We start from the raw sequence: 14,751 nt of genomic DNA, 5'->3' as shown, positions 1-14,751 counted from the left end.
TTTCCTGGACCTGTTATGTTTTTGTTTCCTCTTTAATTCTCCTATCTGATCTCTGAAAACTAATGAATGTCAAACTAATTTAAATGTAATAAACTTGCTGCCTTAAAATCCAGACTCTCCTGTTCAATTCAGAGACTTCTTGTCTCCTGCAACATTTTTAACATTATTCAAAAGTAGTGCAGTACTCGCTGTTTTGTTCCTGCTCTAATTGTCTAATTGTTTTTCTAGTTTCCTGCTTGAAACGGTTTGAATCAAATTTTAAAAATCATTTGAAAATTCAGATTTCATATGAGTTGTGTCTTATTTATGGTTTTGTTGAATTGATTCTCTATATAATATTATTTAACACTCACACAACAACTGATTTCCATCCATGTGCAGAGAAAAAAAATGTTTGCGTGTAGATTGGAGTAAAAGCTGGAGAAGAGTGACCTCTGGTGGCCAGACGAGGAACTGCGTCATTTTCCGGGATTATCAGTGAAGGGAGAAGAGAAGTCAGCAGATGGAGCCCAAAGGTCAGCCAAATGGGACTAAAACTGGTAAGATGTGAAAAAACCAGGCAATAATTTGAAAACAAAGAGTACAAATTAAAAATTTTAATAGACATGGAGCCACTGAAAGGAAGCCAACACTGGGGTAATATGCTCATTTCGCTAAAGACGATAAATAGAAGAAAACATGTTCAAGAAAATACAAGGAGTTGCAATAATTCAAGCTACATGTTGCAAACAGATGAATGATTTGCTCAGAAACATTAACTAGAAGGTGTGACTTAACATTAGCTGATTGTCTCAAATAAAAAAATCAAACAGATTGGACCACTTCACTCACCTGGTCATACAGTTTAAGGGAACCATCGATGTAAACACCAAGATATACCAAGATTTAGCAATATCGTTGCAATTGGAGGCAAACATACATTCTGTACAAACTACTGGTCAATTAAAGTGGATGTTAGTCTTGCTGAGACTCACATCCAGCTGAGGACTCTAAAACTCACTAGCGAGTTGGAATTGATCTAGGAGAAGTTGCTAGCTTTGGTTCAGTGGGACGACAAACTAACTTGGATGATTGGGAGCTGAGGTGTATCGGAGAGACTTTAGGGAGATTGAAATTTGTAATCTACCTGAACTAAGACATTCTGTATCTGATTTGGCTTTCCCCATGTGGCCTTGGAAGGGCTGCATATTTCCAATCTCCTTGAAGATATATAACACACTCTCTTTCCCACATTACCCCTTTGTTATCCATGCAGCTGTGGAGCTCAGCGCTCCCAAGGACATTCCTTGATAACAATATCTTTATCGGACTTCTGCCAGGAGGCTGAGCAACAGGGTTTCATGGCCCTGTGATGTCACCGCCTTCACTTCTGTCTTTGTTTGCTCTTTGTTTCATCTGAATGTTGCCATGTGCCCTAATGTGTCCTTTCCTCTTTTTATTCCATTCCCCTTTTATTTTAGAAACTGTGGAGTACTCACTTTAACCCAGAAAAGGAATTAGATTAGTCACTCTTTAGCTTTTTTTTTTTTTTTTAGAAAATGTAGAGTACTCACTATTTACACGAATATTACACTTCTTAGATAAATGTTTAGATTATTATCCAGAGAGACTCCTATTACTCTGGAAAAGGAATTAGAACGAACTTAGAATCCAGAAAAATAAAATCTTCCAGGACAGGAACACTTAGTTTTATTACTTAGAAACTGTGGAGTACTCATTATTTTTACAAATTTAGAGCACACTTAGAAAGTCCAGAGAATACTTATACTTATCTAGCATCCCAGAAGTCCAGAGGATACTTACTTACTTACATTTTATTTAGCACACAGAACAGGGATTAGAACAAACTTAGATCCAGAAAACTATCTTGGCAATTACGTTTTAGACTCTTGTTCCTCCAACCCAGAAAGGAAGTAGACCAGTGGATACCTACTTACACTTATCTAGCAACCCTAACAGGAGCACCTAGCTTACATACTTTAGATCAATATTACATTCTTTTCTATTTTTGCTCTTTCCTTTGGTTTGTTATTTGTTTGTATTTCTTTTTAATTCATGTAAAGCACTTTGTATTCCCTTGTTGCTGAAATGTGCTATACAAATAAAAGTACCTTTACCTTACTTGGGGCGACTGTGGCTGTGTGGGTAGTTGTCTTGTGATCGGAAGGTTGTAGGTTCGATTCCAGCTTTCTCCTGCTATGTGTTGATGTGCCCTTGGGCAAGGCACTTATCCCCAAATAGCCTACCGATCTGTGTTGGTGTATAATGCATGAGTGTTAATGGGTGAATGTGACTCTAGTGTAGGGTTATAAAAGTCTGCTGCTCGTGTGCTTACCAAGATCAGAAGGCCTGTTTAAAATCATTGCACTGGCTCCCAGTATGTCTCAGAATTAATTTAATATCTTTGATTGTTTTTTAAAAGTCTTAATGGTCTTGGACAATCTTATCTTGCAGAGCTGATATTGGTTCTGTTGGACCTCAGTGCAGCTTTCGACACTGTTGACCACGACATTTTACTGAATCGACTGGAGAATTGGGTCGGACTCTCCGGTCCAGTGCTCAACTGGTTTGAATCTTACATAAAGAACATGGATTTCTTTGTTTCAATCGGAAACTTCTCATCAGAGAGGTCAAAGGTCACATGTGGGTACCCCAAGGTTCCATCCTAGGACCCCTTCTTTTCAATATTTATATTCTCCCACTGGCTAAGGTTATAACAGGACATAGGATTAGCTACCACAATTATGCGGATGATACACAGCTCTACATCATGATGTCACCAGGTGACTCTGAACCCATCCAATCACTGAATAGATGCTTAGAACAGATCAATGTGTGGATGTGCCAAAACTTTCTCCAGCTGAACAGAAACAAAACTGAAGTTATTATCTTTGGACCTAAAGATGAGCAAACTAGAATCAATGCACAGCTTCAGTTATTACAACTAAAAACCAGCGATCAGGCCCGAAACCTGGGAGTAGTGATGGACTCTGACCTGAACCTTCAGAGCCACATTAAGACAGTCACAAAGTCGGCCTTCTATCACCTGAAGAACATCTCCAGGATTAGAGGACTGATGTCTCAGCACGATCTAGAGAAACTCGTCCATGCGTTTATCTTTAGCCGCATTGATTACTGCAACAGCATCTTCACAGGTCTGACTAATAAATCAATCAAACAGCTGCAGCTGATCCAGAACGCTGCTGCTCGGGTTCTCACTAAAACCAGGAAGATGGAGCACATAACCCCAGTTTTAAAGTCCCTCCACTGGCTCCCTGTAGCTCAGAGAATAGACTTTAAAATACTGATGTTAGTTTATAAATCTCTGAACGGTTTAGCACCACAATACATTAAAGATCTGTTATTACTGTACCAACCGTCTGGACCCCTCAGATCTTCTGGTTCTGGTCTGCTCTGCATCCCCAGAACCAGAACCAGACGAGGAGAAGCAGCATTCAGTTTCTATGCACCACAGATTTGGAACAAACTCCACAAACTGTAAAACAGCTGAAACACTGGGTGCTTTTAAATCTCAACTTAAAACCCACCTGTTTAGAGTTGCTTATGGCTAAATTAGGGTTAGAGTGCGAGTTTGATGTCTTCCATGTTTTATGTCTTAATGTTTTAATTTCTTCTTCTTTCTTTTCGACATTTTAATGATGTAATGTTTTTGTTTTTATTTTATTTTTTTAATCTCTCTCTTTCTCACTGATTATTTCTGTTTTATTTAATTATGTAAAGCACTTGAAATGCCTTGCTGCTGAAATGTGCTATACAAATAAATTTGGCTGATTGATTGATTGATATTATCTATGAACTCCTGTGGGCCCTGAGGTCCTCTTGCACTGGTCTACTAACTGTTCCAAGAGTCAGAACTCACATTTATGGTGAGGCTTCTTTACAGAATTATGGACCCCGTTGTGGAACGGTCTGCCAGAGAACTTCAGGGCTGCACAAAATGTTTCTGTCTTTAAGCACAGCTCAAGACCCATGTTTTAACTGTATTTCCTGAATTTAATTGTTTCTGCTTAGTCTGTGCATTTTCATGCAGCTGTATGTTTTCCATGTGGAGTCAGGGTGGATAATTGTTTGTTTTGTTTGTTTTTATTGATCTGTACAGCCCTTTGAGCTGCTTTTAGTATGAAGGGTGCTTTATAAATAAAATCGATTGATTGAACCATAACTTATTAGTTATACTTATAAGATCATAATTTGAGTTATTATAGGCATTCTGAAAAGAAAACAGGAATCATCCATTATTCTAAGTCTTTGAAACCAAAATACAGTTGTTCATTCTACAATAAAAACAATATAAATATAAATATTTTGCTTTAGGTCTTATTCATTACTCAAAATGTTCACACAGCATTTTTTAAGACGTTGATGCATTGAAACAAGGAATAATCTAAACAATTTTTTATAAATCTGAGAGCTGGAAACTTCTCTTTTTCCAGGAAGCCTGCAGTTCCTCTTTCATGGCTTGGCAGCACTCTCTCTGCCTGACTATAATTCTTATGATTAAAAACAAAAATGAATAGAATTAAAAGCAAAGCTTACATGAGAGAAAACAATCTGATTGATTTTATTGAAGTTTGAGTCTACTGTTGGGTCTAGATGTTATTTTGTATGATTAAGTTTAAAGGTAACTCCAGGTATTGATACTGCTAAACTAAAATATCCATCATGCGGAAATGGATGATCTTGGGTTATTTGACAGAGGAAATAGGACCCAAATAGGCGGTGCGAAGGGTGGATGTGGAGAATGTGGGACACACTACGCAATCAAACCCTTCAACATGAACTAGCATTTGAAGGACACAAGGGGCAAACGAGGGTGAGAGAGCAAGTATTGGAACAGGGCCAAAGAGCAACAACGATCTTATGACACCATTGCTGACCGTTGAAGACTACAGAGAGAATATCTGATGATGACGAATATTATACTTCAAACTAACTTCACCGTGGTCTTAGACATAAGGTAAATAACAGTCAGCTAATATCATGTCTCTGTGTTTTTAATAAATAGTTTTAAACGAAGGCAGTAGTCTCCCTCTGGCCTTCTGAAGGATTGGGTGGAGAAACTTGGAAGGCTGAAAATATGAAATTTGATTTGGAGCGGGGTTTGTTATATAGTTTAGGGATTAGTTTAAAACAAAAGTTATGAAATTGCTGTTCTGCTGGTTAGAGTCTAGTTAAAAGTGACTAACTTGTTTAGTAGAAACCTGTCTCGTGTTTTGCAACTGGGGGTGAAACGAAAGCAAAAGTGTTTAAACAAACAAAAGTTACTTTCTACCACAACAGTAAAGCAGAATTAAACATGAAACCTCTCACAATTTATTTGTGTTGATTAATGTGCTATTTTTCTGTTTATTGCTTCGAAGTACCAAGGTTTGCCTTAAAAGTTCTCCTTGAGCACATGACCAGACGCTGCCACGACATGGGATTTTTCCATAGCGCAGTAGCACGTGAGGCTAACTTAGCCCAGCAGTCATGCCACTGCGTTTGGCACGTGCCTCTTGTGTCTGTTTCATTGCGTCAACTATAAACCTAACTTCAACCTAGCTCAGTAGTGCCCAAAATTGGTCATCAAGGACGGGCTTCCTGCATGTTTTAATTATCTCCTTGGGTTAACACACCTGCATCAAATGATGGCTGAGGAGGTTGTTACTACCACCAGGGAGAGAACTCAAACATGCCAGACCTCAGCATTTTTGGGCACCACTGAGTCCTAGCTTCATACTTTGATCAAATATATGTACAGCTGCTGTGGAGGGCCTGAAGAGCAACATACTCATCTCGAGCCGGATTGCAAATTTGGACACTTAAGCCCAATAATGAAGTCTCTTGGAGTGTTTTTTTTTTCCAAAAGTACTATATTTTGAACAAATGCAAAAACAAAAATAAACAACTTGTACAGCACAGCCTATTAACAGATGACATCAAACAAAAAGTAATAAACAAGATTAAACATATCTAAATAACCAGAAAAATATTATTGTTGCTGTTACTTGAAAATCTTGTAATATACAATTGGAGGTATTAAATATGTTTATTTATAGGCCAATCATATATTTTCTGATTTTGTTTAATGCAGTAGAAAATGTTTTTCCAGAGGTGTTCTGGTAAAGTCTTTGAGAAACAATGCACTAATGGTTAGTTTCTTTGCCAAAACATCAAATTTAGAACTTTTATTTCTTTTCCCGTAGCAAACTTTTCAGTGTGTATGTTTGCAAAGAAGTGTAAAATAAAGACATTGCTAATATGTAGCTATTTATTGCAAATTATATTATCGCTTCAACATTCAATACTAATATCACATGCTGCATGCTTTCCTAATATTCTGCAGCCCTGCTTTTGTGTGCGTGTTTCCTGTTTTGCAGATGTTGACTTTCAGCATTTGATGTCACAGCTCGGTTCATCCTGCATCTCCAGTAGATGGTGCTCCAGAGAAACTTAATTCTGCCTTTGACAATGATCTGTTGGGCAGCAACATCTATGCTGCTGGTAAATTATGGCATTACATTAGAAACTTTATTAGAACAATGGTTTTCATAAGATTGCACATTTCCAAATGATTTAAACTTTTGAGTGTCTTCAGAATCAAATCTATGGCTTATTTACAATTTTTTTTAAGTTTGACATGTCTTGAAAACAAATTCCTTTTTTTTTTCTTTTCTACACACAAAATATATAAAAAATTGTTACCAAGGAGTTTTACTCTCAGAGGAGAAAACTAATTACATAAAAGTGTTTATTATAAATACAGAAAAAAAATCTAAACCCACGGCCCTTTTGTGAAAAAGTGATTGTGCCCCATCCCTTTTTAACAATAACTGTGGTTTATCACACCTGAGTTCAATGTCTGTAGCCACCCTGTGGGTCAGTTACTGCCACAGCTGATGTTAATAAGGAAGTTCATCTGATGTTTCTTTTTAAACAGATGTGAGATGGATCTTTATGTTGTTTTGGTTCAGCAGTGGTTCTGGAAGTGGATCTCTCCTGTAAAGGCCACTTTGCCTATTCTTTCTTATTGTCCAACCATGACCTCTGACCATAATTGAGGCCTTCAGAGCTTTAGATGTTGTTCTAGTTTTTTCTGTGACCTTCTGGATAAGTCGTTTATTCCTCTGAAGTAATTTTAGTTTAATTTGCACTGTTAGGAATGTTCATCACCGTTCTAGGAGTTCTCCTTCTGTGGATCATGGTTTGATAATGACTCTTTTAATGTAAAGTTGCTTTAAAAGTCCATTAAAAGTGCAGATTTTGAATTATTTTGAAATATTGACACTTTAATGCAAAGTTGGCACTTTTAATGTACTTTCAATGCAACTTTTAGAGCAACTTTGCATTAAAATGTCATTATTTACTGAATGACACTTCATGACAAGAGTAATAGACATACTTAAAGACTCCTTCATGATTATGACAGTGTCATGTCAGTCTTATGCACACCCATCAAATAAAGTGTTACCAAAATGTATTTTATTATGTGAAACATTTAGTTTTGACAGAAAACCAAAAACAGAAGAAATCTGCATGCAATCAAATGTGGATTTCTAGAATGTTATTGTTTTGATTGCAGCTATTCTGGATATAAATACTCTTGTAATGTTTCTTGAGATGAAATATGTTGTGAGTTACATAACAGACAGGTAAACTGAGCTAAACTCAGTAACTGGAACTAATGCTAAGAACAGGTTGATCTCTATTAGAAGCTAAACTAAAATAAATGACTGTTATAATTTCTCATGGTGCTGACCATATGATTACTGTGGAAAAAATCAAAGCAAAACAAATAATAACCAATCTTGAAGGGAAATTAGTCTGTCTCATGGAAATCTGGTACCGATTCTTAGAAAATTGTTTTTCCTCTTCACAGATGACAGAATTCAGAGTCTATTCCTTCACATGCCATCAAACAGAGTACAAGATAGAGGAAAAGTGTTGTCCTTTGTGTTCTCCTGGTATGTTCAAACTAATGATGAATTACTGTCTCCGATATAAACGTTGTTACAGGTGCACTGCTTTTATTGCCTGAAGTTTGCTCATCATGAAAAAGGACCCAAATTGCTCTTAACAATAAAAGATGGTTTATTTTTCAACAGGCCACCGAGTTGAAACCGACTGTACAGAGATTAGACCTACATCCTGTCTGCCATGTACAGATAGGACTTACATGGTCATGCCAAATGGACTGAGGAGATGCACTCCATGTTCTACCTGTGATTCAGGTACAGTTGTGTTGAAACTTGAACCTTTTCTATTGTTTTTTTTCATCATTATTTTTGTTTGATGAAACCAGTTTGACATGTGTTTCTTCAACACCACAAACAGTTCTAAATATCTGCAGTGTGATAAAAATGTTACTTAAATTTTCTTTTTTATTTTTCAGATAAATATCTTTCTCACTCCATATTGTTGCTCCTTTTCATTATGCTACTGTCAGTTACTGATTTAATTACACAGAATCAGCAGGATGCATGTCATGACTGTTAGGCTGTTGCTTGCTTGTTTGTCACTTTACTCAGGGTACAAATTTATTTACAATGTAGAAATATCTTTACAGAAATAATGATTTATCTGATTAGTAAAGTTGGAGTGCTACTATTTTGAACACACATGTAAATAATTCAGATATCTCTCCTGTTTTCAGTTGGACAAACTGATCTGTCTCACTTATCTTAAGATGTTTTGAGGTTCACCATGTTGATGGAAGTTTTTTCCATACATGTGAATGTTTTCACAGGAGCTGGTCTGAGGGAAAAGCAACAATGCAGAAGATCAGCAGACACAGTTTGTGAACCAAAGGAGGGATTATTCTGTACAAACTCTACATTACAAGGATGTGTTGTAACCCAGAAACACAAGAGCTGTAAACCAGGACAGTACATCAGCAGGATGGGTTGGTCTCATTCTCCAACACATACATGCTCTGATTTTTAGATAAATTCTGACTCTTGTACATTTGAAAAGAATAAACTGAGTTACATGTTTGTCAGAACTGAAAATCAGATCATAATCTTCTGAGTAATTTTAGGCTGATTTGTGTTCGTACAGGAACAGCCTCCACAGACACAGAATGCTTGAGCTGCACCAGTGGAACATTTTCTAGTGGAACAATGTTGACATGTCAGCCACACACACAGTAAGCTATTCTCTTACAAACAGCATGACTACAGCAGCATGTTTTACCAAAGGATTTACCTGGATGCATGTTTTTATTATTTCAGATGTGAAAAAGAAACCTTCAGCTGATAAAAGCAGGAACAGCTTCAACTGATGCTGAATGTGGAGAAAATGGTTCCAACATCTTAGGAGTTGTGATTGGTGTTCTGGTGTTTTTTGCAGTTGTAGTTGTTGCTATATACATACAACGATATCAAACATTTACCATACCAGGTGAATGGAATAAATGCTGCTTATTATATGGGATTTTGCCTGAGCTGCTGTTATAGATTGTCTCATCAATATCTAATTGGCTTGTTTTTTTTTTTTAATTTTCTCTGTACAGTGGAAGAATCACAAGCTAAAAATCAGGATAGAAATGTCTTATCACTGTGGATTGAATGTTCCTCAGGGTCCAGGTAGAATCAAACTGGATGCTGAAACATTATTTATACAGTGATAAGAAAGAACAGGTGAAACTGAAACTCTTCAGCCAAGGTCATCACTACTGATGTGCTACTTGACCCAGTTTCAAGCCAAATGAAGCGGAAGTATCGTTATGCAGGGTTTGACTGCTGTGTCAACCTGGCATACATCAGATGACCGCTACTAACGAGGCCTTGTTCTTTCTGGTGTAATGGGCTGATTGTGACATGCAAATTGTCATGTGCTGATTCACAGGAATCCCGAATGGGGTGGTGGGTCTTGTAGTTATTGTGAAGGCTTTAAAATGAGACTGAATATTTACTCAAACTGGGTTTTTGGAAAGGTCGGTCTGTTTTTGTATAAGTTGGATTCGAATCCAAGAGAGTCTGCGTTTAGACAGTTTAGGGCGAGTGATTGTAAGATAAAATAGTGTTCGAAATATTAGCTTAATTTTGCTTGTTTGTAATCTTTGATTTTAACGTATGTTGAAATATTAGACTGGTCATGCATGTTTGAGTAGGCGTCAATTTAGGTTTTCTCTTTTCCCCGTGCTGGACATTTTGGTTTAACAGTAACAATACATGAAATTGCCTGTAAAATTAATCATACAAAGTAACATCTAGCCCTAACTGTATAATCGAACTTCAATAAGATCAATATGGTGGTGTTTGTTAGGCACCTGAGGAAATTCCCTGAGAGTCAACCCCTGCAGCTTTGAATTTGAACTCTTTCAGCATCCAGGCTTACCGGGGTCAGCTCGTCCTGGGAACCAGGTCCACCTCCCTATACTGGGACTGATCCTATACCAACGGACTGAGCTGGAGATTGTGTTTCAGTTCTCCGTCTCACAAATTGTTCTCCAGTGCAAGCAGTGATTGAGATAGGGTGAGAGATGTTGGATTGAAGTTGATTTCAATCCAATAGTTGTATCTTTACATAGTTGTCTCTTTCATTTAATGTTTGCATCTATTTTCTGCTATTGCTAAATGTTGTATTCCTACCCATATTAAACAAGCATACAAAGACAGTCATGTGGTGGACATTCCTTGTGTGTGTTGCACTATGAGGTTCTCCGATAAGTGTAATTGTGGTGTTCGCATGACATAACTGATGCGAGGTTATAACAATAGCTTAGTAAAACAATAAAATATACAAATGCCTTTCCTGCGACTTTCAAGTCGCAGGAAAGGTAACCTGAGAAAACTTTAAGAACAAGTTTTGAACAAGAGAACAACCGTTAATGGGGGTGGTCTGAGGGACTTAGTTTAACTCAGGCAGCTAGTAGTTAACCCACAGAAGGAAGAGAGGAGGAACCAGATGAAGGTTGATAGACCTCCAAGTGATCCCAGCTAAAAAGCTCTGAGTGAGCTAGGCCCTAGGCTGGATGATGCTGCGGCCTAGGTCTTAGGGCTGCAGCACTCTTCTGCTGAGAAAAGTCCTGACTTTAACAATTTAGACTCATGGGTTAATCAATATTTAACTAAATCAGTACGGTAATTAGATTTTTTTTTTTAGCATTAAATCATGGTTTGATTGAAATTTGCAGTTTTTTTTAAAAGATCACATTCTTAAGTGCATAAGTCATATAGTAATCTCAAAACTGTTTTAGTTCATTATAACCAGGGGTGAAAGTAAAGGGGTACGGCAGGGTACTGCGTACCCCTAAAAGATTTAGAGGGGGTACGCGTTACCTGCAAGAGAGGAGCGGCTGTCTGCTGTAAAGAATCAATGGATTCACTGTGCAGCCGTGAGAGCACCCACTAATTAGCCGTGACTGATTCGTTTTTCAAGAACAATCTAAAACACAACTTAATCAGTTAATAAATAACTTGTTTCCCATTTCATATTGTTTCTGAACTGTTCGTGCTTTGCTAGAGCAGCGGTGCGATATGTCGATCGCGGAAGGTTGAGTCAATCTCGGCATTAAGAGACAAACTGAACACAGCCAGGAGGCTGAGACCAGCACGTCCTCTGACTGGCTTAAAACGTTAGTAACTTTATTAAAGAATCCAGGGCCGTGCAGAGACCACTAAAGGGGCAGGTGCTCAACAACAAAAAAGGGCACATCTAACCGCATTCTAGGACAGATTATTAACAAAGCCTCTCAGCTTTCAAAGTTTAATAAACAATGATAAATTACAAAAATGTGAGATATACAATCAAAGCTAATGAACATCTCCATATAGAGCATAAAACTATGCATATGTAAGATATTTCATTAGTAATTTCTTTCTGCAGGTCTATTTTGTTATAGGAAAGTATTGCAATATTCAAACCCGCAATTTAGCAGGATATGTAAATCAGAGCTGAACCACCAGACATATTTTGTCTTTACAGAATTACACTATTAAAAATATAAACAAGGGCACAATGCAACCTTTTAGTGACTGTAATCTATAAAAAAGAGCTGCCTGTTTTTTGCAGTGGAGATGAAGACGATCCATTCAGGAAAGCAGAGCTGCATCAAACTTTAACGTGGAACTGCAGAAAAAAAACAAAAGCAAATATTGAATTGTTAATGCATGTCACCATGAGAAAAGCCTACTGAGTTTTGCTTAAAAAAAATTAAATCACACATTTTTGACTCATGAAGTTAACTCTTTTTTGCAAAACAAACTTATTTGCGCTTGTCAGAAATCTTTTCTTTCTATTCTAAGTTTGTTTGTTCAAGAGCTACCAGCTTTTAAATATATATGTTTTTTTTTGTCATAGTACCCCCAAGAATTTAAAACTACTTTCAACCCTGATTATAACCAAAGTAGTAGAAAACTAATCAGAAAAAATATTAAGAATAATGGATGGGGGAGGCAAGAGGTGACAACGAGCAACAGGTAGAATTATTCCGGTCTCAACAATACATAATAACACAACTGTCAGATTGTCAGTACATCCCCATAACCATTTCCATTCACACACAACATGCTACTGTCTGGGCCTCCAATTACTATGTCTAGACCAGTGGTTCTTAACCTTTTTTGAGGTACTGAACCCACCAGTTTCATATGCGCATTCACTGAACCCTTCTGAAGTGATAAATAAAATATTATTTTTCCCCCAAATTCAAGACATAGGGGTGACCCAGCTAGACTATACTAGACTAGACTCTAGTTGGGTCACCCCACGATCACCAAGTCTTCTTAAAGGTAGAGTCTCTGAGAACAGTTCTTCAAAATATAATCAGTGTTTTCAGCAAAGTTGAGCTGACTGTCCAGGAACGACCCAAGGTATTTAAAATGTGCCACAGTTTCAACAGGTTGGCCATTGAGAGAAACTGGAACCACTTTAATGTCTTTTTTAGATAATTTAATTAGCTCTACATTCTTAAGAGAATGAAAAATTAATAATAAATAATAAATACTTTGCGGTATTCTGATTTAGTAATGTAATTATATTAGTTGTGTTACCACCCCCACGCCACTAGAGGCAGTAACAACCCCGAAAAGATGCGACTAAGGAGCAGATTTAGAAGTACACCCAAAACTACAGAATTTGGTAAAAACTGAGTTTTGCTTTAGTAATTAAAGACAAGTTAAAATCCATACTGAGAGTGGAACTCCTTCAATCAGGGCTCCTCCGCAGCTCTGATTGGCTAAACAATGTAACGTGATCCTCTAAAGCAGGGGTCCCCAAACTTTTTTCTGTGAGGGCCACATAACTTTTTCCTTCTCTGGTGGGGGGCCGGAGTCAGTTTGTAACAGAAAAAGTGTGACGATTGCAGGAGTGCCTAAATGTAAGAATATATTGTTTTCCAGAAAGCACAATCAAATAACTCTCTCTGGGTCCTTCACAGAACAAGTCAGGAAATAAATAAATAATAACCAAATAACCCTCTCTGGGTTCTTCACAGAAAAATCCAGGAAAGATTATAGTCTGTATTTTCCGGACTATAAGCCACAACCCCAAACTTTTTTTTTTAGTTTTTTTTTAACCAACATACACATATAAGCCGCAGATATCTCTGCCACTCCAGGTTTTCCGCCCCCCTCAGCAGCAGCAGAGGGGAGCAGACACCCAAAATTTGAGTCATAACAGGTCAATTAAATATCATATTATTATGGTTGAAAAAGAAAAAGTTGCCAAGATTAGATTTAACAGAACTGATTGCGGTAGTTTCCGAACGGTAACTGTAACAGTAAAAGTGCTGATCATTCGTGTCTGTTACTAGCATGTGCTAAATTAGTGGTCCCCAACCTGTCCATTACCGCGGACCGTCAAGACTTGGAAATTTTGTTGCGGCCCGGGAGACGGGGAGGGGGATGAACAGTCAGATAAGGCCAGACTCTAGTTTGGTCATCCCAACTAGAGTCTAGTGTTAAATACTGAACACTAAATATTCAGTATTTAGTGTTCCCACTAAATACTGAATATGCCCTATTTGGGTTGTCTTGGCCTTTTTATCACAGCCTGTGGGGTTTTCCCTGACTGGGAACGAGAATACAACTTGTTGAATGTGACAGGTAGCCAATCAAAAAGTGCGGTGACGTCAGAACAGAGGGGAATCCCAAACAGCTAACATATCGCATAACTGAGAGTCCGGTGGATATCAAAGATGATATGTGGAAATGTTTATTATTAAATCTAAAGGTCATTATTATGTTTATTCAGTGTCGTGAAATCTGGTATAAGCATGTGAGATCTGTCTAGGTACACGCAGAAACGGGTTAAAGGCCCGAGAGATAATAGTAAACATTGTATGATGATTTAACAATGATTATGGTTTGTAACAGGTTGAAATAACCATACATATGCCAATGAAGGAATGTCTGTAATATGTAATCAAATATATATGTTCTGTACCTTTAATCAGTTGAGTGTTATAATGCATTGTGGAAAATAAGGGTTGAATAACACGATTGTGGCATGTTAATCAATGATTATTAAAGATTAAGAATAATGTGTAAGGAAGGGAGATCATGAAGTAAAATGTTGATTATGTTTTGTGAGGAGAATAAAACTCAAGATGAGTCACTGTATGCTGAGCGAGGGTGGGGCAGAATCAGAAACAGATGGTCAACGAAAAACAAGGGAAGTGCCTCGATGAGGTAAGGAGGCAGAAATGAGTCATCAGAGGCTTGGGGAAGATTGGGGCTTTCCGCAGACAGTGCCGCAGTAAGCAGGTGCTGAGGTAATGCAGCCCTGCCGCAGTGAGCAGGCGCTGAA

General features: G+C 37.6%; 1 protein-coding gene and 1 pseudogene across 1 annotated transcript in view; both read left to right on the top strand.

The window, feature by feature from the left end:
- Nucleotides 1–1,352, top strand: part of LOC103467969 (tumor necrosis factor receptor superfamily member 14-like) — a 4,304-nt gene extending 2,952 nt beyond the window's left edge. The window contains 1 exon segment of the mRNA XM_081608522.1: nt 1,256–1,352. Coding sequence (XP_081464648.1) covers nt 1,256–1,352 — 97 coding nt within the window.
- Nucleotides 1,353–6,435: 5,083 nt separating this feature from the next.
- Nucleotides 6,436–10,466, top strand: LOC145552125 (tumor necrosis factor receptor superfamily member 14-like; annotated as a pseudogene).
- The last annotated feature ends 4,285 nt before the right edge of the window (nt 10,467–14,751 follow it).

This window comes from Poecilia reticulata, chromosome 7, assembly GCF_904066995.2.
Source record: "Poecilia reticulata chromosome 7, P_reticulata-male-v2, whole genome shotgun sequence".
NCBI classification, from domain to species: Eukaryota; Metazoa; Chordata; class Actinopteri; order Cyprinodontiformes; family Poeciliidae; genus Poecilia; species Poecilia reticulata.
The sequence above is the reverse complement of the archived record's forward strand: the minus strand, read 5'-3'. Positions and strand labels throughout refer to the sequence as shown.